Raw genomic sequence first — 27103 nt, forward strand, 5'->3', positions numbered from 1 at the left:
GTTTAATATTAATTTCCTTTTTTCACTGTAAAATAAAAAAAATATATAAAATCTTTAATTTTTTTAATTTTTCAAAAATCGTCAGTTTCAAGGAAAAAATCGTCAAATCGTCACTTTGCTATTTTTGAAACGAAGAATCGTCAAAATGACGATAAATCGTCAAATCTGGCAGCTATGAGTGTAAGTACAAATATGTAAGAGGGAGAGAGAGAGAGAGGGAAAAGGAAATATTATCATAAGTCGTCATCATTATTGTTTTATTATTGTGATAGTAGTTTTTCATATTTTTTTTTTATATATTTTTTTTCTTTGATGGTTGTTGTGGTTGTTGCTTACAAATTTGATGGCTACTGTTTTGTTGTTGGGGATATTGTTGTTTTTTATTGTATTTAGTATAAAATGTTGTTGTTGGTGGTATGTATTACTTATGATTATTATTACAATATTAATAATAAAAATGTTCTATTAACATGTTAATAGGATTATATTTAAGCATTCAAACAACAATACATACACATACACATATTTGTAGTAATGTGTGTTTTTTGTATTTTTTTATAACTTAATGAATTGTTTATGTATTTTATATCACTATATCAGTACTTTTATCCATCATTCCTACTACTGCCACTAGTCATGACAATGAGAAATATGTATGTTGTTAAGGCAGTTAGACAGTCAGTCATTGACTGACTAACTGTCTGAATTACACTTGTTATGACTAAATTTCCTGTCTCATTATCATGTGTGTGTGTTTGTGTTAAATGTTGAGGTGGTATTTTATTTAATTTTCTTGTTTAATTTATGTCGGCTTCTTTTTTCTCTTTTTTGTCTGTCTGTCAGTCTAACATTTTTGACTAATTGTGGGAATTTGTAATTGAGTTATTTTGGTGGTTTTCTCAAGTGTTGGGGTTTCAAGTGTTTTGTCGATAATTTGTATTCAATTAGTATTGTCTGTTTTTAATTGATTTTAATAGATGGAAATACTATTCATAAATATTATTACTTTCAAGAAGTTGATTGAATGCAGACTGACTGTATTTGATTTGGTGGGAAATACATTTTTGGTTGTTTTCTCTGAATGATAATAAAGTTTTAATTTTGAAATTTAACATAGAAAAGAGTTGTTGAAAAATTTATAATAAAAATTTTAATTTTTAAATTTTTAGCGGCTTTGGGTTGAAAATTGTACAGTCAAGTGGTGATAAAATTAAAATATACATATTTAAATTTAATTAATTTTAAGCAACTTTTGAAGTTTTTGATGTAAGCACCTAAAAAGTGACAAAACCCAAAACTATTTTAAAAATCATATGTGTTGAACTTTGACCTCAAATATCACATAAATATGAAATAAAACTTATCCCAACATTCTAGAATAAAATGTTTAAATGGCAGGACTAAAAACTTTTTGTTTCAAAAAAAAAACTTCATTTTTTAAAGTTTAAAACAACAAAAAAGTGTGTTTTTTATTTCAAAGTTTTTAAGCAACAAATCTAAATAAATTTCACTTTTAATGTCTGATGATTTGGAAAAAACTACGTTTTTTAAATGGATTTTTTTGTATAAAAAAACCAGACACTCAGACAGAATCCTGACGCCATTTCAACTACCTAAACAAGCAATTACATGATAAATTGCACAAAATTTGCAAAAAAAACTAACTTTTACTTTTAACTATTTTCCCCCTAAAAAACACATCCCTTAACACAAAATTCCTTTGCTTCAGAAAACAACAACACAAATTCTAACAATCATTTCTGCCAGTCATTTACACTTAATTATAAGAGAATTTGAAATTTGCATGATTGGTCACAAAAATCAAACACCAACTCCTATAAAAAAAACTCAGAACTTAGAAAAATATTTCTACAAATTACAGAAATGCCAAAACATTAAACGTTAACAAAAAAGCAGATTTCTTTAGCAAATCAATCAATAAAAAAAATCTTAGTATAATGGTATTTTATGGTAAATTGTAATTTTTCAATTGAAATATTTGTGACAACAAATCTTGCCTCTTGCTTATTATTTTATTTAATGATTAAATTGGCAAGTATTGTGACATTTTGCTTTTTTTGTTTCTTTAATACACCAGCAGTATTATTTTTACCATTATTGCTTTACTAATGCTACTGCTGCTGTCATGTTTAACTGCTACCTCGGTTGCTGTTGGTTTTTCAATAAATTTTACAGACCTCAAAATAATTTTCCATGCCACCATATTTAAGTCCTTGTCGTTGCTCTTTTATTTTTTCAATAACTGCCACAGGATTAAAAAAAACACACACACAATCGTGCTTTACACAAATTCACTTTTAATTTTTTCCAAATGAATGAAATTTTAAAAATTTTTGTACTTGTAAAGTAGACAGCCTCGAGTGTGTGTGAGTGTGTTTGTCTTCTGTCAATTTGTCTGTTGGTTAAACAAGTGTTGGCAGTGTAAATGTTGGTGGGTTGTGGGGAGTCAATGGGGGAATGTGGGTTTTATTTCTCCTTGTTTATTTGTAGGCTTTTTATTTTGATTTTCATATCATGTTACAGAAAATAAAATATTTGTTAAAATTTTTGTAAATAAAAGAAAAAATATGTTGTTTCAAATTTGTCATAGCATAGTATTTAAAATGTAAATAGAACATTAAGGGTCGGTGGGAAATTTTAATCTTCCAGGACAATTTTTTCTTTATTGATAGTAGTGTCAGGGCAAATATAGATATTAAATATAGCAAATATAGATAGTATGAAAGCCTTGGAGTATTTTAGGACTTTTAATGGGATATTACAGAAAGGTAAAACTCAAAATTATTGTATATTTCTTTTGTTTTTGTCATTCCGTTTGTAACACAACGAAATATTGTACATAGATCCACAAAAGTATATTTATTCTGGGTCCTTATTAAATTCTAAGACGATCTGGCCGTGTCTGCTGAAAAAAACGATAGAGACCGAACGGAAAGTACTAGAGGTTGGAAATGGGTAATATTGGTCCACGTTTTCGCATAGCCCCCATACAAGTGTCCACCCGAAAAACAGCTTTAACAGTCATAACTGTTTTTAAAATAAGAGTATAGCAATGAAATTCAACATAAATAAGTTTCATATGAGAAAAAAAGCTCTCTACCAAATTTTATGAATAAGGGTCCATAATTTACCCAACTCCCCATATAAAGTCCCCTTCAGAAAATTACGTTAACGCCCATTACGGCTTAAAAGTACGAGTATAGCGATAAAATTGGACATAAGTAAGTTTACTACGAGTCAAAATCTCTGTGCCAAAATCTATGAGGATCGGTCCATAGTTGACCCTACCCCCCTTAAAAGGTCCTCTTCAGAATATTACTTTAATGCTAGAAAACACGAGTATAGCGATGAAATTTGACATAAGTAAGTTCCCTACGAGACAAAATCGGTCCATAATTGACCCTACCCCCATATAAGGTCCCCGTCAGAAAATTACCTTAGCGCTCATTACTGTATAAAAAATACGAGCATAGCGATGAATTTCGACTTCAGAAAATTTCTTACGAGCAAAAATCTCTCAAACAAATTTTTGAAGGACCGCTCCATAATTGACCCTGCTTATTATTGGCTTAAAAATACGAGTATATTGATGAAACTCAATACAAATAAATTAAACTGAGCCAAAATCTGTCTACCAAATTATCGGTCCCTAATTGACTCTCCATATAAGGCCCCCTTCAGAAAATTACTGTAACGCTAATTACTGGTATAAAAGTGCGAGTACAGCGATGAAATTCGTTATAAACCCTCATGACTGAATGACTGAGTACGGCGATGAAATTTGAAACAAATAAGTGCGATATTTTACGATAATCGGTCTATACATATGTTCATTAGAGTGTCCCGAAAAACAGCCTTTTTAAGAATCTCATAAAGGAATACTTATCAATCGATACGTATTAATGTGCTGAATATGAGAAAACTAATTTTTTTGGAATGACCCCCAGTTCCCTACCAGCGATTGAAAATCCTGACCTCAGTATAATTTTTGAAAAAAAAAAAAAATATCTTAAATTTTTCGAAATGCGTCCCAAAAATTCCTAATTTTGAGCTTAAATAAAAATATCTTAAATTTTTTGTAGAGTATTTTGATCCATTACAAATATCACCCTAATATTTATAGGGAAACATTCCTTTTACAACATACGATTTGACGGTGGGTATATAAGATTCGGCATAGACGAATCTAATACTCATACTTGTTTTCATATGTAAACTTTATACCAAAGAAATATATAGAACAAAAAAAAAAAAACGACCTTTATATCAATCAGCCAGAAAACATGTCACTGCTCATTTTTCTGCTTCAATCAAACTGAAGTGGGGTCTAAACAACACACAAATACCAACAAATCCTGTACCTCTAGTAAAACTAAAGCACAGTGGAACTTACAGTAAAAGCAGACAATTTAATATAATTTTCCCTCTAAATGTTGTAATAGTTTCTGCCTGAAACTTTCGAAAATAAACTCATATTTCACCAATTTTTATTAAAAATTTTGCTTCACTGTTCCTTTGTTATGAACGTAAATATTTTAACAACATTTTTAAGGCTTATTTCAAGACTTTTTTCTTCGTTTTTTTTTTACAAAAAAATCAAAACAAATAAGTCTGTTATCGATTTTTACGCCTGAATGTTTAACGAGACAATATTTAACTAGACAGATTGTGTTAAGTGTTTTGCTTCCTTTTTATGATAATATAAAAAGGACCAACAAAAAAAAAAAAAAAAAAAAAAATACATACATATTTTAATTATATAGTCTGACAAAGAAAAAAAGGAACAAATAGCAGAAAAATCAATAATTTCAAATCTTCTATTAAATATTTAGATGAAAAATAAAAAAAAACCTTTGCAACATATGGAAAATAACAAATAAAATATGTTGAAAAAATAAAAGTTAAAACTAAAACCTTTAAAGAAAATTTATGGATTTTATGAAAACCTTAATGTTTTTTTTTTTTTCAAAACAAACCTTTTCCTATTTTTTGTTTGTTTTTGTTACAATTTATTTATAAATACAATCTAGTTTTAAATCACTGCTAAAGTTTAATAATATCATATACTTAAAAATCAAAAGCTTTTTATGTTTTTTCTCTTCCCTTTACCTTATTTACGTTATGTCCTTTTAATAAAAATAGGAAAAAAGGGTCAAATCAGTGCTTTTCTCTAAATTTTTTTCACCCGCATTTTTGTTTTTTTTTTAACAAGCTATAGTTCTTTATTTTTTTATGGTCATTCAAATTGTATTTCCAGCAATTTTTTTTGCCATGCGTAAAATTGCTTTACGTCTTGTGTTATGTTCTTGAAAAAGTCTGTCTTTTCTGTTCCTTAAAGGCTTTTCATTTTATGACAAGGAGTGGTTCTTTGCCTGGTTGCTGGGAATTGGCAATTGTGTCAATAAATAAATCGATTTTGTTGCCAAAAGTATTTGATCTACTTTTTCTTCATAGTCTTTTAAAAGAATTTGATATAAAGGTAAATATAATTTAAAATTAAATAATAGACAGAAAAGAAAGAAATAAATGTATTTTACAAAGGGCGAGGTAGAAAAGTATTTAAGTAGTAAAATACTTTTAAACATGATTAAAGTTTACAGTTTTTTATTTTTACAAAAGGAAATAATAACATTTCAAAGGACCAGTCTGTTTGGCAAAAAAAATATTTGCATTTAAGTTTTTTCTCTGGAATTGAAATTTGTTTAAACTTAAAAAAATTGTTAAGTATTTATTTAAAAGAAAATTTAGGATTATAAAATTATTTAAAAATCATATAAATACTTTTTTAAACTAAAGCATAGTAAACGACAACAGTTTTGTATTTTTTACAGAAATGAATAGTTTTACACAAAATTTTTAATAGAAAATACTGTTATACAAATATTTTTTTCGGGGAAAAAATTATGACTAAACTGTTATACACACCATTTTTTTAAGAAAAACCCTTTTATACAAAAATGTTTCTATAGATGAACCTCGTATGCACAAATATTTAATAGAAAAACTCGTTATATACTATTTTTTTAGAAAAAACTGTTATACACAAACACTGTTATACACTGTTATCTGTAGAAAAGCTATTATTCACCAATTTTTTATAAAATATCTGTCATTCACAAGCTTTTCTATAAATTATTCTACATAAACAGAAACTGTTATATAATTTTTTTAAGCTAGATAGATAGATAGATAGATATATAGATAGATAGATAGATAGATAGATAGATAGATAGATAGATAGATAGATAGCTAGATAGATAGATAGATAGATAGAAGATAGATAGATAGATAGATAGATAGATAGATAGATAGATAGATAGATAGATAGATAGATAGATAGATAGATAGATAGATAGATAGATAGATAGATAGATAGATAGATAGATAGATAGATAGATAGATAGATAGATAGATAGATAGATAGATAGATAGATAGATAGATAGATAGATAGTAGATAGATAGATAGATAGATAGATAGATAGATAGATAGATAGATAGATAGATAGATAGATAGATAGATAGATAGATAGATAGATAGATAGATAGATAGATAGATAGATAGATAGATAGATAGATAGATAGATAGATAGATAGATAGATAGATAGATAGATAGATAGATAGTAGATAGATAGATAGATAGATAGATAGATAGATAGATAGATAGATAGATAGATAGATAGATAGATAGATAGATAGATAGATAGATAGATAGATAGATAGATAGATAGATAGATAGCTAGATAGATAGATAGATAGATAGATAGATAGATAGATAGATAGATAGATAGATAGATAGATAGATAGATAGATAGATAGATAGATAGATAGATAGATAGATAGATAGTAGATAGATAGATAGATAGATAGATAGATAGTAGATAGATAGATAGATAGATAGATAGATAGTAGATAGATAGATAGATAGATAGATAGATAGATAGATAGATAGATAGTAATAGATAGATAGATAGATAGATAGATAGATAGATAGATAGATAGATAGATAGATAGATAGATAGATAGATAGATAGATAGATAGATAGATAGATAGATAGATAGATAGATAGATAGATAGATAGATAGATAGATAGATAGATAGATAGATAGATAGATAGATAGATAGATAGATAGATAGGATAGATAGATAGATAGATAGATAGATAGATAGATAGATAGATAGATAGATAGATAGATAGATAGATAGATAGATAGATAGATAGATAGATAGATAGATAGATAGATAGATAGATAGATAGATAGGTAGGTAGATAGGTAGATAATAAATAAATAGACAGACAGATTATTTATACAAAAATATTCCTACCTAAATACTGTTATACATACATTTTTTTATTGAAATAATTGTTATAAACAAATTTTCATTTTTAAATCACAATTTGTTTAATAAAACCCTGTTATACATGAACAAAAACTACTAAACAGAAATTTTTCTATAGGAATGACTGTTATACAGATGAAAATGAAATAAAGAATCGAGCTGATGTGTTCTTGAAGGTTGCTTTTACATTTCATATCATTTTCTTTGCATTCCGCCCCATTGTGTGGCGCCTAACTTCAAGCAAATTTACAATTTTGTTTTATTACTTCTATTAAAGTTATAAAAACGTTTCCTTTTCACTAAACAATTCAGTTATTTAAATAACCATGTAATTCATATTCATTGAACGTTTTGTTTAGAAATTATTTTTATCTCTTTTTAAACATCAATTAAACACACTGGATAAAATTTATTAGTAAAAAAAATACCAAATGATAAAATTTAAAGAAACCAAAAAATGCTTAAACAATAAAATGCCCATAAAAATTATTTGATGAAGATAATTTAACAAAAAAATACACCGACTAAAAAAAAATATGGAAAAGAATTGACATGACAATAATGAAGTAATTAATAAACTTTAATTAAGCACTTTTAAAATGCATTAATGTGATGGCATATGAATAAATAAACTATCACATACTAGTAGACGACTATGCAGGCAAATAAATGCACATATGTACACTAATAGCTCTATTAACGGCCTTACGATTTCAAAGTTTTTTATGATTAATGACAGACTATTTCATTAAAATTATAGGCCGTACAAAGAATAGCTGCGGTAAAATTTTGATCGTACTCAAACTATTGCCTGTTGCAGTCAGCATTATATACAGATACTTTTTTTATGTGAAATAACTTTTCGTACGTGTCCATAAGTGTTAAAACAATGCAATACGATACGAACAATATTGATTTGTTATGTGATAATAGTGTATAAATTTAATATTAAAATGAAATAAAAGTGAACACAACACAGAATGTTGAAAATAACTACAGGAGAAATTAAAATAAAATTCATTAAAACAATTCAATATATAAAAAATAACAAACAAATGCATAAACTTGCATTCCTACAAAAACGCATTAACTGATGCATTTGTGAAAATTCACAAAAAAATGGATTTTCCCCTTATAACTTGTAAATACATACATACATACATACATACATACATACATACATACATACATACATACATACATACATACATACATACATACATACATACATACATACATACATACATACATACATACATACATACATACATACATACATACATACATACATACGTATATATGTATTTATGTGGTATTTTTCTACAAAAAAAAACTCTAAATGATTTAAACATTTATGGATTTCCTGTTGAAAAATTAAAAATTATTATTTTTTATGGCCAGTATTATGTTGGTGCAGGAATCTACAAAAGAGTAAAACATTTGTTTCTGGTTTTTATGTAGTTTTTTTAAATGGTTTAATATTATTATAAAAAAAGCCAAAAACAAAATAATAATAAAAAGTAATTACATTGTACGTTTGCATACACAGAAAAATATATTAAAGTATATATATACTCCGACATACAAACAGGGAAAATACAAAAATAATATTAAAATTAAAATCCTTTATATTATTATTACTGAATGGCTGTTTGAGAGTGAATGTGTACATTTAACAATATTAAAAAAAAATAACACAACAAATGTTGAAATAAGTGAAAAATCTGTAAATATAAAATATTATTAAAAAAAGTAAATATTAAAGCTACGAGGCTCAATCTTAAAAACAGTTAAAAAAATTTTTCAATGGAAAAATTTTTATTCTTTACTTTTACTAAAAAAATACACAAACTTTTCTATAGAAAAAAACTGGTGATATTTATAATGGAAAAATTAAGATTATTTTTAGCGTAATCAGCTCAAAATTACCGAATTTTTGAGATCCATTTCGAAAAAATCGAAGATATTATTTTTCCAAAATTATACAGAGGTCAGGATTTTGAATCGCTGGTAGGGAACTGGGGACCATTCCAAAATAATTATTTTTTATTTTTCTTGCGTTCAGTACATTAACACGCATCGATTGAGAAGTATTCCTGCATGATATTCTTAAAAAGGCTTTTCCTCGGGACACTCTAATGAACATATGTATATGGACGGTTGGGTCAATTATAGACCGATTGTCGTAAAATTTGGTGCATGCTTAAAATTCGGTTCGCATAGCACTTATCTGTTTCGAATTTCATCGCTTTACTCGTATTTTTAATTTAGTTTGAGGGTTTATATCTAATTGCTCGTAAAAACTTACCTATGTCCAATTTTATCGCTATATTCGTACTTTTAAGCCAGTAACTGGCGTTAACTTCATTTTCTGAGGGGAACTTTATATGGGGGATGATAAATTACGGATCCTTATTCACAAAATTTGGTAGAGACCTTTTTTCTCATAAGTTTCATATTTGTGCTGAATTTCATTGTTATACTCTTATTTTAAAAGGAATTATTAAAAACAAGTATAAATATATAGTCGGCTATGGCCGACCATATGATATCCTACACCAGTGGGTATGTTCAAAATTTGGATTATTTTTAAAATAATAAAGCATTTAATTTGTTTTTACCTTAATTTCGGAGTATTTTCACTAAAAGAAATTTTCTATAAGGGGGTCTTATATCGGGGTAAGGGTAAATATGGGTATATATAGGGATTTACATTATTTGTGCAGAATTTCGTGTTATTAGTGTTTATAAGTGAATTTTGACATTCAAGTCATTTTCTGAATTGGAGTTTGTATCTAGGCTAGGATGAAATGAAGCCCGATAATTACGAAAATCGGCAGTATCATTTTGTCTTTAATAAGACTAAGTTTTGCCGATTTTTATTGACATACTAGAACATTTAACATAATTACGGTTGTAGGGGGCTAGGCGAAATAATGGTCCGATTTTAAGCATTTTCAAAAGCCTCCGTTCTTGCGTCAAATGAAGAGTATTTGTCAAATTTCATTAAAAATTGTCTGGATAATTGCATAGACACGCAGACAGACAGACAGACAGACAGACGGACATATATACATGGCTAAATCGACTCAAAAATTCTGAGCCGATTGGTATAATTTAAGGTGGTTGTAGGACCTAAATGTTTGGGTATTACAAACGCACCACTATAGTGGTGTAGTGTATAAAGATCTTTATTTTATATAAAAAAGATATTAGTCCGAAGGACCATTTGTCATTGTAACTGTATAATAGTTCACAATCACGATTCACATTTCAAATTTATATTAGTTTAAAATAACAACAAAATTTATACAAACTATAAAAATACTAACTCTGTCTAAATTATTTATTAACTTTTATCTGTCCATCTTTTTTACAACTTTTTTCAGACAGATTTATTTATTTGAAAAGAAAAACAAAAGCTTTTAAATTAAAAAACAAAGCGTGATTTTTATACCATTATTTATTTTATTTGTTTTTATTGTATTTTTTCTATCAGTCAAGTTCAATACACGAGTGTATGTGTGTGGAAATATTTGCCAGCCAATTTTTATTTGATTTTAATCGCCTTTATTTTTGTTAACATGTGATAGTGGTAATTAAGCCATTTAAAATGTATTTATTTAAAACATTTTCAATGGCAATAAAACAAATAGAAATATCCTGTCTCTTAATTTACTACATTAATAGTTATTATAATCCTATAAAATAAAGTGTAAATAAACAAAAAGAATTTTAAATTTTAGAAATTTTACACGATAGCAATTTGTAAAGGTTTATAAATAAAAATATGAAATTTTCTTTAACAAATTTAATATTAAAAAAATATTGTTTTTTTCTGAAAAATTTAAAGATTTTAAATAGATTATTTAATTTATTTTACACATTTTTCTTTTCCTTTGTTCCCTATATTTACTTTACAAAACAAGTAACTGAAACTCACATATTTTCTTTTGACATGTTTGTGTTTTGAATGTCAATTTCAAAAAAAATTCAATTTATTTTCCTAAACCAGCAAAAAGGGAACAACAAAACACCAACTCAACATAGTAAAAAATGTCAAATGAAGGTCCTTTTTTGGTTTTTTACTTTTATTTTTTGCTGCTGGTAAAAATAAGTAATAAATCCACAAAATAAGAAATTAAAAAAAATTCTGCCTAAAGGTTGAAAATTTTACATTTTGTAAAGGAAATTCTAGTAAAAAAGTAAACAGGGAATGTATATATTTTTTTAATTTTGGCACAGAAAAACATATATACTCATATTTTAGGGATAAAGAACTCGAGAAACATGAAATTCTTTACAAAACTTTAGGTGACACTATTTGAATATAAAATTTTAAGGGCAAAGGAGAAGAGGGAGTTGAACAAATTCATATATGTGTAAAAGGATAATAAAAGGTTCTGAAATATTAGTAAAATTAAGAGGACTATATATTTATATACACACATGAATGCAAATACATACCACAAATGTCCTAAAGAAATGAGTTTTGAATAATAAATCAGCAGCTGGAATGTTTGTAGAGAATAGTATACATATGTATATAAGCGGCCAATGCTCTTTAGGAAATTAACTTAAAGGGGAATTTCTTCAAACTCCTTATAAAGGTGACTTAAGGTTTTGGTAAATCAAAAGACAGTTGTGCTCTTTTCAATAGATTCTCTTTATGGATAAAATAATTACTTATAAAATATTCCTTTGCTTTATTACATTTTCAAAATCCTAAATCAAATAAGAATCATACTTTCTTTTACTATTTTTACTAAATATTTTTTACTGGATTAACATAAATCTATTAGAACCACATTCAAAGCTTATTGTCTTATGTAAAAACAATCATTAAAGTTAAACCACTGCTAACTTTAATAATCGTTTTTATGCTTTAAGAATATTAATAAATATTTACTTAAAAAAATCCCCTGACTTTCTAAACTTTTCACCAATTTTCCTGTAATACTTTATTTTAATCCTTTTCCAACCTAAATAATTTCTTACTAAATACAAACAAACAAAAATAATTCTAATTTATATGACTTTATTTAATGTTTTCCAGAGATGGAAAATTAAAAAATATTTTAAAACTTTTCTTCATGGAAAAGTTTATATACAATGTATTTTTAAAAGTACTTCTAAGAAAAAATTGTGCATAATTTATAGAAAAATTTTTATATAACAGTTTTTTTCTCTAGAAAAACATTTTTATAACAGTTTTCTTTTTCTAAAGAACAAATTGTGTAACAGTATTTTCATATAGAAAAATTTGTTTTTAACAGTTGTATCTACAAACCGATTTGTATATAACAGTTTTTTGTATAGAAAAATTTAAAATTTAAAAATTTATAATTTTAGTTTCCGCTATAGAAAAATTTGTGTATAACCGTTTTCTTCATAGAAAAATTTGTGTATAACAGTTTTTTATAGAATAATTTATGTATAACAGTTTTTTTATAGAATAATTTATGTATAACAGTTTTTCTTATAAAATAACTTGTGTATGACATTTTTCTTTATGGACAAGCTTTTGTATAACAGTTTTTCTTTTTACCTACAGACAGATTTGTATATAACAGTTTTTTGTATAGAAAAATTTGAGTATAGCAGTTTTCTCTATAGAAATATTTGTGTATAACAGTTTTACTATAGAAAAATTTGTTTATAACAGTTCTTTATAGAATAATTTGTATATATTTCTCATTAAAGAAGAGCTTTCATATAACAGTTTCATCTACAAGTAAATATCTGTATAACACTTTTTATCATAGAAAAATTTGTGTATAACACTTTTTTTGTAGCATTTTTTCTACGAAAAAAAAAAATAACAACTTTTCTAAAAATCGTTTGTATAAGAATATGTTACCATGACAGTCTTTTCCATAGAATAATTTTTTATAACAGTTTTATTTAAAGAAACGTTTTCCTGTACTATTTTTGAAAAGTATTAATTGTGAAAATTTAACTTTATTTTCCAACCCTGTTATAAACCCAAAATTTGGAGATACTCTTTAATATCTGTATAATACTTTTTTTCTATAGAAAAATTTGTGTATGACACTTTTTGTGTAGCAGTTTTTTCTACGAAAAAGAAATTTATAACATCTTTTCTAAAAATCGTTTGTATATGAATATGTGCACATGATAGTCTTTTCCATAGAATCATTTTTTATAACAGTTTTATTTAAAGAAATGTTTTCCTATACTCTTTTTGAAAAGTACTACTTCTTAAAGTTTAACTTAATTTTCCATCCCTGTTATATCCCCAAAATTTGGAGCGACTCTTTAAAAAACACACACCACAACTAATGTTGCACATAAAAAAACATTCAGTCTACACCTGGAATCCCCTAAAGAGGTGTTTTATTTCTCTGCAACAAAAAAAAATGGTTACGAAATAAAACACATGTAACAAATCCAACATAAAAATAGTAATAGACACAAAAAAAGGAAACAAAAAAAGTAAAAATAAACCAAATCCTTGAAAATAATACTTAAAAAAATAAAAGAATAGAGTGTAATTAAAACAAACCTAAACGTGGCTGAAAAATAGCGCAAAAAGGTATAAAAGAGAGAGAGAGGGAAAGGTAAAAGAGAGATATAAAACAAATGAACATTTATAATAACAGTATCAGACATGTTGTTAATACGTTAATTAACAACGACACAAAAATACATGTGAAATGGAACATACTTACATTCATATGTATAAATATTTATAAAAATATTTCAACTTATACACACATTTATGCTAAGGATATTATATCCTTGTTAGAACTTTAAAAAAATACAACAAAATAGCATTAGATTGGTATAATAAAACCCCCTGCCACTATTTTAATTTAAACCAACATTACTACTCATACAAACAGACATATAAACAAGTACATGTCCTTTTTAAAACCCAACAAGTCATATTGTTTTTGTTCTTCTTGTTATTTTACTCTACCTTCCTTTTCCTTTAGTAAATTGTGTTTGTATTAGAATTTATTTTTACTCGTGTATTGCAAAAAGTGGTATGAGACTGTCTGCATGAGTAAAAACATGACCGCAGTGTAGAAAATTTTTTAATTCATTTAAAGAGATTACATAAATACATATTTAGTTATATGTATGTATACTTACTTGTACATGCATGTACAACTGTGTATGTTTTTTATGCAGTAAGTCATATGTTCGTATTTATTCATTTAAACAAAACCCAATCTACATTTGTTTGTATGTTGGTAATTTGTGTCTAAATGAATAGAACGTATAAGTATTACATTCATACATATAACAAGTCTAAAAGGGTAATGAAGAGGGTGTTATATCTTTGTAGAATAATACGTGGTCTGGGTAAAAAGTCAATATTTTAAAGACGAAATTTTTTCATTACAATTTTAATAAAAATATTGCTAAAAGTTTATTTAATGAATTTCTAGGAGAGTTTTTTTTTGCATGAAAAACATAGCAATGTAAAGCAATTAAGATCGTATAGTAGGGTGAGACCATTCATATGATACCCTATAAATAAATAGGATTAAAAGTTAAATGTGGATATTCACATTGTATTGGGGCTTTTATGCGGGCTTTTTAAATAATGGGCTTCTTCCTTGAACTTTAAAAAGCGTATGTTCCAAATTCCACTAAATTATCTTGTGTCCTGTACTTTGTTAACAACTTTCACATGAACTGATGATCAGACGGACGGATAACGTTAAATCGTCTCCAAAAGTGATTCTGAATCAATCGGTATACTTTAAGGTGGATGTGGTACTAATTTTAGTGTGTTACGAACATCAGCAGAAATATTAAAATTGTGTTAAAAATTTTAATTTAATTATTTTGATTTACTTCGAAATTGTCCCACGTAAGAATCAGTATGGATTTAATTAACATTTTTGGTATTTGAAAAATTACCAATTTTAAACACTAAATTTGTCTTGTATGAAGTAAAAGAGAATATTTCATTAGGCTTTCAAAACATAATTAACCTATTATAACCCTGTAGGCTTTTAAACATTTCAGAAAAACTAAAAAATTTCTCGTGCGCCTTACAATTTTCTAATACTTTCTTAGGTTGTATCCATAATAATTTATCAAAAATTTATAAAACAGTCTTATAAACCATTAATAACTTACTATGAATGAGGCGCTAACCTCCATAAAGTTATTAATGCTTTATGGTAGGAATTTTGGGAAATGTTCTTAATAAACTAAAAATAAACTATTACTATCTTTATGAATACGAGTTAAGTCTTTGATTTTTCAATATACCTCCTTAAACTGAACTAATCAATAATTTTTATTTAAAGAGATTATTTTTCTACATTTTAGCTTATTTTTATTATCAAATTTTACAACCACCGCCACCACACACCATCACTTTAATAATTAGAAAAAAAAAAAAACTTAAAATGAAATAAAAATTACGAAAAAGCCATTCATGCTAGATAGAAACCATTTAACCTACAATTTTAATGGTTTTTATCTTTCACTAGAATCTCTTTTTTGCTAACGTTCGTTCAGTACGTACTTACTACTTGACTTGTGTTCTGCTTCTCAACTTCAATTCTAACTGAAATTAAAATTCACTTGCACTTGAGCAGCAAACTTGACGTTTAATGACATTTATTAAAAAGTAAAATTTCATTAAGAAAATGTATATTTTTTTTTGTTTGTTTTTATTTAACGACACACTCAGCAGCAAGAAGTTTATGTCCACAATATACAAATGTACTTCAGTTCAGCATACGAAACAACCCCACTTTTGTTTTTAATCTTTATGTTGGATTTTAATGGTTCTAAGGCGGGGACATTTACTGCTAGAATCTATCTTTTATAATGTTGGACAATAATAGAGAGAGAGAGAGATAAAGAAAGAAAAGTGCATGTTTAAATCAACATTAAAAACAAAATTGTTATATTTATTTTGTTTTTATATTTTTTTTATTTTTATGAGGTGTTAAAATTTTGTTGTTTGTGTCCAGTAATTTTATTAAATCGCTTTTATCGGAGTAGAAATATGTGGGTGGATAGACTTCAAGTGACAAAAATGGTTTCAAATTAAAATGTGCGGGAAAGCTCTATAAATGGTTTCAAATTTCTATACCCTACACCACCAATCCAATCGGCTCAGAATTCTAAGTCGATTTAGCTATGTTCGTCCGTCTGTTTGTCTGTCCGTCTGTGTGTCCATGTAAACCTTGTGCGCACTCTACAGGTCGCAATTTGGCACATACTCTTCTTTTGACCCAAGGAAATGGTAAAAATCGGTCCATTATTCCGTATAACTCCAATACAATCGTACCCCCGAATATGATCGGGCCTCATTTAATAATAAGTCCCCTTCAGAAAATGACTTGATGGTCAAAATTCACTTATAAACACTAATATCACGATGATATTCTGTATAAATAACTGATGTAAGCGTAAATCCCTCTATCAAAACTTATAGGGATAGGACCATATTAACCCCCTTCCTCCATATAACCCCTCTTTTAGAAGATCCCTTTTTTGTCAACAAATTGTTAAAATATTTCTGAATTAAGGTAAAAACTAAATTAAATACTTTATTATTAAAAAAGTAATCAAAATTTGTAACATAATCTCTGGTGTAGGGTATCATATGGTCGGCCATGCCCGACTATATATTCTTAATTAAACGTTGACTTGGAATTCAGAAAACATTGGTAGATAAGAACTGGAATGCATAAAATAATTTCAACTAAATGAGAATTATATTTATAACACAGGCCAACAAAAGTCGAAACCCAAAGTGACGCTTCATCCAAATCTGGCCTCAAATTTATCAGAATTTATCTATCAGGTTTTCCAGATATGTCACAATATGAAGTTAGAAAAAACACATATTTGGACAGATTTGAAACGCAATAACAGCGCCAAGATTCCCTCATTTATAGAATCTCTTATATCATTCAATCTGTCCACTTTAAAATAAAGATTTGACTACTGTTATATCATCCTCTTTCTTCGGGATATCTCGCATTGATTGCCTTTATTTATAACCAGTTTTGCTGATTTTAAAGACGAAATTTCTTGAAAGCATATCTGACAGAATTATTAAAGATTTGAATCCCAAAGTTTTCTGGGTTTTTTCAAAAAATTTAAGTCATCAAACATACAGAAAGTATCCGCTATAAATATACTTTATAGGTTCGGAAAATTATATTATAGAAATTACAAACGAAATTACAAACTTATAAGAACGCTTTCAAATATGTTGAGTATTACAACTTTTTGAACAAAAATTTTAAACAAAAAACTCTGTTCTAAAACAGTTTACTGAAGCCTAGAATTATTTCTGAGGGTGACAAATTCGTTCATAGCTCTTCAACAGTTGTAGTAAAACTGTGCTTTTATAATGGTTTAAGAGAAGGCAATACAAAACAGCTTCTCAGTCATATAAGCGGTAAGCGGCAGTCAATACCAAAGTAATAACCTGATATTAATAAGCTTATAATGAAAAATATACTTTCCTTTTTATATTAAGCAATTTTTTCTTCTTTATAACAACCAAAATTATTACCTAAGCATGGTAAAAATTCTAGAACATTTCCTTAGCCCCCCCTCCACTAAACTTCATTTCCCAAAAATAATCTCTGTCATTGTTAATACTTAACAAATATTTCTATTTAATTTAGTATTTGAATTTTTTTTTATTTGCTACCAAACATACATAAATAAATTTATGACTTTTTCTGATGACTCGCTAAAAATCGTAGAATTTTTGTAATAAAAATATTTATTACAAATTTACTGAAACATTAAACATCAAATATTCAATTCAATTGAATACAAAAAATATTTAAGATTGCAAATATCATTTATAAATAAAAACTTGGTAATATTAAACTAGTAAAAACAATAACATTTCTTTCCATTTAATATTAGATACTTGTCATTTTTTTATATAAATGACAGTGATAAGGGCTGCTGTTTGTCAGTTGTTTAAAACAAATTTTCATGTTTTTCCACGTTTGTTTATTTTTAGTTTTTCTTCTTTCGTTTTCGAGCTAATGCTGCTGCTAAAACAATTTCACTTTTCATTAAATATTTATAAAGTTTAAAAGTGCAAAATCATTTTGTAAAGTTTAAAGGTAATTTTTGGCTAAAAACAAATACCTTTACATTGTATTTTTTCCTTTCTCATTCTGTGTTCTATTTGCTTTTTTGTGTTTTAGTTATTTTTCCAGGATTTTGTTTGTATAGTCTGTGTGTGTGTGTGAGTTTGGCTCATGTTGATGTCAAGTTGATGTAGAAAATTTTGCTGTTTTGTCGTGTGAAATATAAGACAGCTGTCAGTTTGCATTCGTTTTTTTTTTTGTTTGTGCTTTTTGTCTGTCATGGTTTTTAATATTAATAAAAGCTTCTGTGGTTTAGTTTGTATGTTTTAACGAAGAATGGTAAAGTGAAATTCTACAAAATAGAAGAATTTTTCCTTTTTTCGGTTTTAGCAAAAATATACCCCGTTGGTAGTAGTATCAAATGTCAAAGTTATAATTGTCACAATAACAATTTTAGGTACTATTTTTTGAAAGTACTTTTTGAATTAGTACACAGGGGGAAAAAGAAATATACACGCTTGGTTCCAAAGTGATACCAAACTGTTTATAACTGTTCAATAACATCTGTTGTCAAAGTATATACATACGTACGATAATACTATGCAATGTTGACAACGTTGCTTTGTCAATTCGTTGTTTTATACACATCCGTTGTCTAAATGTTAACAAACGTGGTAAGCTCACCATTGACAAACAATCCGATGTCAATAGTAACGTTTGTTAACATTTAGACAAGGGATGTGTATAAAACTTAGATTTCGACAACGAATTGTTGCAATGTTGCCAACGTTGCGTTGTCAACATTACATAGTGTTGTATATACTTATACGGATGTTATTGAAAAATTATAAACACTTTAGTGTCAACTTAGTACCAGGCATGTATATTTCTTTTTCCCTCTGTGTATGAAAAGAAAGAGGGAAATTTTGATATCTATAGTCTTCAGATATTCACAATGTTGAAGTGACAGTTGTGCTTTTTATAACATCTTAGAAAGATAATAGGTTCCATGGAAGTAGTTAAATAACTAGTTCAGTTTCCTTTCACTTCTTTTAAGTGTGTTTCAAAGGCATGCAAATAACTTTTAAAAACATTCACTTAACCAAGATTGTAATTAAATTACTAACCTTTAATACCAATAAAGTACATTAGTGTTAATTTCCCTACAATAAAACTTAATAAATCTCTTGAAGTTGGACATTTTTAGAGCATAATTAACATTTTACAAAACCTCTCCAATCAACGAACAAAGTTTTTTTCAAAAACTCAAAACAAACATGAACATGTTGTGTTTTGCCTAACAGTTTTCAAATCAATTAGATTTGTAACTCTTTAAATGAAAATTATGTTTAATGGTTGTTGTTAACCCGTTTTCTTCTTTTTTCCATTTTACAGAGCGGCACAAAAACTTGCACAAAGTACATCAACAAAATCGTCAGCACGCACCAGCGATATGACAAATACTTCCGCACGCAATGGTGGTTTTTGTGGTGCCTTACAGAGGGCGCCACCGCCCATGCCGCCCGGCCTAGCGCGACGTTTAGCCAACAAGGAAAACTATGGCATTGGCAAGGTAAGTTTTTTAAATTGTTATTTTAACTGCCATATAAATTTCGTTTTTAAGGCTTAATGTGGCCTGCATGTTTAGTAATTTAGAATCATGCAAATAGTATGTTTTGTATATAAAAAAAACTAGACCATTAAGGTAGAATTAAAAAAAGAATGAACTTAAATTGTTATGGCTGCAGGAAAGGTTAATGACTATGTTGCATTACATACCAGAGTCCTTAAAGCAAATATATAATATGTTTTATATATTTTTGCATTATAAAGTGTTTACATTAATCTTTTGACAGTTAGAAAATGTCATTAAAATCCTTTGGCTTCGTTAAAACAAAAATATGCTTTTAAATTTTTTACTTTTAGGTTAAAGTGATGTTAAGAGTAGCAGATACTCATACAGACTTAGAACAGCCGCATTTCATGACGGTGGATAAGAAAAAGAGACAAGTGACTTTAACTGATCCGGCAGCTGCTTCCAATGTGGCGGCTTCTACTTCCCAGGAACGGGGACCCATGGTGGCGGCACCCAAAATGTTTGCCTTTGATAGTTTATTTACGGCAGAAGATCAACAGGTATGTTTAAGGTTCACTGGTTTCCCTTAAAATCACAAGTTTATACATTCATATACCCACTAACCATACACATTAAATTGTTAATTTATTTATTTAATTTCCTTTCATTCTTTCTCTTTCCTTATATTGTAGTCTGATGTTTGTGCATCTGCCTTGTCTGAAGTAATCCCTGCCGTTTTAGAAGGTTCCGATGGCTGTCTGCTTACTATTGGTTATCCCAGTTCCGGTAAGTTGTCGTCTTTTGCTTCACTACCATTTGTATTCATTTCCTGGTCATAAGGAAATTGCAATAAATTCTTTTAGCTCGTATGTCCTTTAGATTTTGGTCAACCAAACTACACATGCTTATCTTTAGCTGCTTTTTTTTTAAATTCATGTTATATTCATTACAGGTCAGTCGAAGACAATGCTGGGCGGTGTTAATCCACCCATTGAGTTAGGTGCCATTCCTTGTGCCATTTCTTGGTTGTATAAGGGCATTAACGAGCGACGCCAAAAGAGTGGTGCACGTTTTTCGGTGCGTGTTAGTGCTTTGGGCGTGAGTGCCACAAAACCAGATTCAACGTCAAAAGATTTGTTAGCAGCTCATGCAACGGGTAAGTTAATTGTTCTGTCTAGCTTTCTGAAGTGTAAATGGAAATGATGAAAAAGGTATGACACAGGAGTTTTCTGTTTTTTTGGAGACATGTAAAACGTTGTCCAGGGAATGGTTTAATTGGATGATATTTTCCTTTTAAAGAGTAGTGCAACCGAAACACTTGGAGAATAAAGTTTGCGAAAATTATTTTATCCAAAAAAATCATGTGACAACTGCACGGTAGCCATAGAAATCTGAACAGGAGTTATTAGGAAAATTGAGAAGGATATTCTCTTTCCTCGGTTCCGTTAACTAAGATAAGAACTTTTAGAGGTTGGCAAAGTTTCCACCGTGACGTTTCCTTTCAGTGCCAGCTGGTTTCGGAAGATTTCTCTATTTTTTAGCAAAATTGAGACATTAATGTATACATATATTTCCAGGGTTTATACTGTCCCTACGACTTCTTATGTCTACATAAGATAGAAGACCTATGATATTACTTGACCGTTTGTATATCGATGGTAATTTTAGTACCTTCATGAATATTTTTCTTTGCTAGAACTTTTCTAAACTAAGAAAAATCCACAAAATTCGCCAAATACTCACAAATTTACAAAATATATTCAAATATATCATTCATAATATTTTCACGTCTTTAACGGTCATTTTGAGCGCCATTACAAAGGTACTTTAAACTTCTTTACACTAACAGTTAAAGTACACTATCATTAAAATAATTTAGAGATCATTCAGCTATAAACTGCTATCAAATACTTTGCAACCAAAGACCCTCTAAGATAACTGCATAGAATCACACGCATATACAAAACTCCAGGATAATCCTGCCATAATGTACAAACAAACATTTCCAACAACAAGTATAAGAATTCAAATATGTATTTAAATTAAAAATGACTCCCTTAACGTACGTTTTTCCCTGCAGCAGCATAAACTTTTAAACATACTTACGTCTACCGTGCTTAAACCATACGACTTTAATATAACCACCCAAGTAGGGATTGTAAGAGCAAATACGCACACATTTCCTCTATCACTTTAGTGTTCTCATCATTTGCATTACGTCTCCAATAAGGAGAGTACGTTAATGTTTAATTTCACATTGTTAAAATACTATTTTCTACTTATTTTCTTTTCAACTTTTGGTTCCTTTGGCTCCTCTGCATTCCTACAATGAAATAAAATGAAAAACAAATAGACTCTGATGACTCTCCGGGGGTTTATTTGCGTGACGATTTTCTGGGTGGCCCTACGGAGTTGCGAGCCCCCACTGCTGAACGTGCTGCCTTGTTCCTAGATGCTGCTTTAGCTGGAAGACCACAAGGTGGTCTTGAGCCTGCCATGATATTTACCCTGCATGTCTATCAATACAGTTTATCACGCAAGGGTGGAGGTAAGTTTATCAGACTCTCTTAAGCACATAGAACTTTTTCATATTTAAATACCAGTACTAACGAGCAATTGAATGTGAATTTTAATCTAATCAAATATTATAATATTTTCTTTAATGCTTTCTTTTATTTCTGCATATATAAAGTGGCTGGTGGCAGAAGTCGTTTGCATCTTATTGATTTGGGTGGCTGTGCCAATCGTAGTGGTGGTCTTCCTTTATCCGGCATAGGTAACATTTTGTTGGCCATATTAAGTGGTCAACGTCATCCACCCAATAAAGACCATCCATTGACGCCACTATTGAAAGACTGTCTAGCACCGTTGACATGTCATGTCGCCATAATGGCTCATGTTATGCACACCCAGGTAAGTTCTTAGCAAAAGCACTTAGTTTACAGCATCCTGTAAGATTAAAATCAAGCAGAGACAGTTTGCAAAGAAGGGAGAGTAAGATGTTTTGGGAGACAGTTAGTTATAGAGAATACGTGCTAATGAATTCTTAATCTATAATGTAAAATGTGTTGTCATTGCAATGTCATTGTCAATAGACAATGCATTCATAAATTGTCTCCATTGCATCTTCATCTTCCTGTATGCAAAACGATGTTTGAACAAATCCAAATGACAGTTACTTATGACTAATGTTTTCAAATCTAATATTTCTAATGTATCGTTGTGTAGTCTACTTCTCTATTTAAAATTGCAGTCGCATACGGATGCTCTAACGACCATACAATTAGCCTCACGTATTCATCGCATGCGAAGGCGAAAGCATCGTTTTACTATGGGTGGTGATAAATCAGGAGTGGGTGGTTTGACCAATGGCATGAATGCTGGTAAGTATTATGTTTGCTGTTGTTGTTGTTCGAGATTAATTTCCAAATTAAAACGATAAATGCTTTTACCCATTCATTGTACTACAATGTATCTTTATAACTAAACATATCATTCTTTTTCTTTCCATTCCTTTTATTTCGTTTCTTATGAAGGTCATCAATCTACTGGCTCATCTGCCGGCTCAGGTGCTGACCCTTCTAGTTCAGAGCTGTCAGCAGACACAGTCATTTATATGGGACCTAGTGATGATGCCACGGATGGTGAACATCCCCCTGTTTATTTGCCGTCTTTGAGTTGCGGCGACCAACGTGGTGTAATGAGTAAAGCTTTAAAAGGCAGTGGTGTGGAAAAACAACAACCGAGCCCCTCCAAAATACCAGGTTCAGCTAAAAAGGTGGTGGCTCAAAAGACACCTCAAAGTCCTGTAGTGGCTGCTGGTCGTACTGGTAGTTTAAAACGCACAACTCATGCTAACAGCCCTACGTCACAAGGTAATGCGGCGAATGCCTCACAACCCATATGTGAACAACCTCAGTTTTACTCTCCGGTGCATAGTGTGAAAACTTTACCAAATTCTGCCTCGTCACCCAAGATAGTAGCGAGGTGCTTTAAGACATCCTGGTATGACCATGATGTGTACTAAAGCCTCAAATGTTCCTTCGCCCAAAGGGTCTCCTCTAAGAAGACCGGGAGTAGGTGGTGTGGCCGTAGCCACCAATGAAGCTGGTGAATGTCCAGGTAGTCCTATGCGTAAAATCACCGAAGAACAATGGATTGATGGTCCGCGTGTTTCAAGAGCTAAGGTAGCAGAAGCCAGACATCTAATGCGTGAAGTAAATCATATAAAACAGTGTGAAACGTGGATAGATGGTCCCAAGTCACAATCCAGTCGTTCTCTTACAGCCGGTAATCTTCCTATAGCTGCTTCCCAAGTCCAAGGTTATGGTTTTATGGATTCCCATAAAAAGTCTATGATACGACAATGGGTGGAATATCAAACTTCTCAAGTCTTCCAAACGGCCTCGGCTGGTTCTTCACCTACACATACGCACAGAGAACAACAAGCTCAGCATTTACGCAACATTACCTACCATATGTCACAACTCAAACAAAAGTCTCTCGATAATCCCGAAGATTTATATGCCACCAGCACTAGACAACAACAGCATAACGCAGGAGATCAACATTCGCTTGCGCAGCAGTCAACTGGAATTGGTTAATCCCGATTGGCCCTGGTCTCATCAACAATATGGACACTACAAATTCTTCCGCTCCCGCAGAAATACGAGAAGCCCATCATTATCGTCAAAATTCCGGCCATTCACAACCACCCTTAAGCTCACATTTAACGCATAACGAGACCTATATCAATGAAGAGACTGATTTACATTCGATACATTCGCACGCCAATAATTTGTATGGCTCTTTGGGTCATCATCATGCTCCGCACATACCCACTACATCGGCTTCCGACACCAATCTACCCATTGATCGTCAAGGTGATTGTGATGAAGATCAAGATAGTGGTCCTTCGGAAGTTCCTCCTGCATTACCTTTAATAGAACCTTTAGGTTCAAGGGAAATATCCCACGAGAGTTTGCATCGCATATTATCGCGACATGTTTCGCGGGAATCTCTCTATCAACAGCAACAGCATGAGATCAGACGTCAGGAAGAACAGTTGGTGCATCGTCAACTTTCGAGACAATCCTCGCATCATTATTCACAGCAAAGTATGCAGATGTCGGATTGCGGTATGCAAGTTACGGAAGAGGAGATCGCTCGAACAATGGGTGTGGGGTAAGTGTTTAAGAATTTGTATATATTTTTGTTATTTCTTGATGGTTCAACAAAGATAGAAGTTTTTATGGATGTTTGTGTCTTAATTTTTCGTTTGTTCTTTTTAGTGAACATCCTTTGGCTGCTTTGAGTCATGTGGAAAATATGTCCATTGTTTCGAGTTTCAATATGGCTGGCGATGCGTTTAGTGATTGTGCCATGGGTGAAAGAACGAGGTGAGTTTAAAATCTTAATCGAAGTTTTATCATAAACTATGAATTCAATTCGCTGACAAATCAACATTAAATATTGTTTTACTTCTAATATTAACTTCTTATCTCTGTTTTTCTTTACCAATTACTTTTTCAGGAACCAATTTGACCAATTAGCGCGTCTACGTGAAATATTCACCTCACAGCTAGCCATGGCGGAAGTTACACCAGTCTTTCGCAGTGGTTGTGATGTGGGCAGTGTTTACAGTGAGCCAGCCTATCGTTTTAACACTGGACCAGGCAGTGTGTGCAGTGAACCGCCTTATCGATCACCAAGTCCAAGGTAAGAACAACTTTTTATAACCTTAAATTTAATTTAACATCAAACAACTTTAATATTAAAACTAATAACGTTTAAATTTATTTTAATTTTTTATTTATTTTGTATTATTTTCTCTTCTACCCTGTACTTTAGACAGCCCTCTCGAAGTCCCAGTCAAGGCAGTCTACCCAGCTTAAATGGTATATGCAAATAGCGGGAATGGAACAATATGCTTCCCTACGTCATCCAGATGGCGCCTCTGATCCCAATTTACCAAAAGTGGAAAAACCTTTTGTTTTGGAACATGAAGACATCTGTGAGGTGGACGAAAAGTCAGCCTTACTCTCACCCTCTAAACGTTCATCGTTGGAAAACGAAGAAGAACACGATGATGTTGTACTCACACAACTAAACACCTCTCTACCCATAACCAATCAATCCCAATTACCTCTATTACCCCTAAATACCTCATCGGAAGCCTATGACAGTGGTCATGATTCCTCTACGCCTCGTACATCGAAACACTCGGGCATATCGAGAAGAGCGGAAAGTGGTTATCATAGTGTGGCCACAGCCAGAGATAGTGATGAAAGTAGCTTTACTTCCGGTCTATCTAAAGAGCATCACAATCGTATAACGGTGAAAAAGAAACGACAGGATAAAGGTTTGTGTACTTGGTTAATAAATCCATTTACGTGTACTTATCCAGAGACTGAGGGAGAAATAAGCGATTTTTAAATTTGTGTTTAAAGTTAAAAAAACGAAAACCAAAACCCACCAGAACAAATTAAAACAAAGGAAACTTTTAAGCATTTAAATACATTTATAAAAAAATATAAACGAGAATTGAGAAATTCCCAAAAAGGCCAAATTTTTAAATTTTAAGAATTTGAAGAAACATGACTGACATTTTTTTAGTTTATTTTTTTTTGTATTAGATAAATATGATTAAAGAAAATATAAATAAAAAAGAAGAAGAAAAACTTGTTGTGCTTTAAATTTGCAAAGAAAATGAAATAAAAGCTTTTATATATTTAAAGCTTAAAGCTAATGCTCAAGCTTTAAAGCAGCTATTATAATTAATAAACCTTATTCCAAACAAAAATTAAAACAAAATTAGAAGATAAACAACAATTCAAATTATTTCTATTCGATTTGAGTTGCCAAGCTTCTCCACTAAACAATACAAATCCGTATATGATTTTCTAAGTTTCTGATAAAAACAGCCTTAAAACTTTAAAGCTCTTTTCTTAAAAAAATGTTAAACTCCCAAAGAAAGGGATTGATGGCAAGAAAGACTTTAAATAATAATTTTGTTAAATTTTATAATTTGAATTTAATTTTAAGAATGTTTTTTATTTTGTTTTCATTGTTATTGAAATTTAGCTTAAAAAAACTGTTTAAA

At 29.7% G+C, this 27103-nt stretch overlaps 1 protein-coding gene across 1 annotated transcript in view; it reads left to right on the forward strand.

Moving 5' to 3' along the window:
* The window catches only part of LOC119599722 (kinesin-like protein CG14535), a 162206-nt gene extending 135770 nt beyond the window's left edge, over positions 1-26436 (forward strand). Inside the window, 15 exon segments of the mRNA XM_037949619.1 lie at positions 19821-19998; positions 20352-20561; positions 20694-20787; positions 20954-21157; positions 22355-22549; positions 22694-22914; positions 23255-23384; positions 23538-23986; positions 23988-24575; positions 24577-24606; positions 24608-25185; positions 25293-25400; positions 25534-25719; positions 25852-25898; positions 25901-26436. Coding sequence (XP_037805547.1) covers positions 19821-19998; positions 20352-20561; positions 20694-20787; positions 20954-21157; positions 22355-22549; positions 22694-22914; positions 23255-23384; positions 23538-23986; positions 23988-24575; positions 24577-24606; positions 24608-25185; positions 25293-25400; positions 25534-25719; positions 25852-25898; positions 25901-26436 — 3754 coding nt within the window.
* Positions 26437-27103: the final 667 nt, after the last annotated feature.

This window comes from Lucilia sericata, unplaced genomic scaffold, assembly GCF_015586225.1.
Source record: "Lucilia sericata isolate MDLA Ls3-8-SP2 unplaced genomic scaffold, ASM1558622v1 Contig000087F_arrow, whole genome shotgun sequence".
Classification (NCBI taxonomy): Eukaryota; Metazoa; Arthropoda; class Insecta; order Diptera; family Calliphoridae; genus Lucilia; species Lucilia sericata.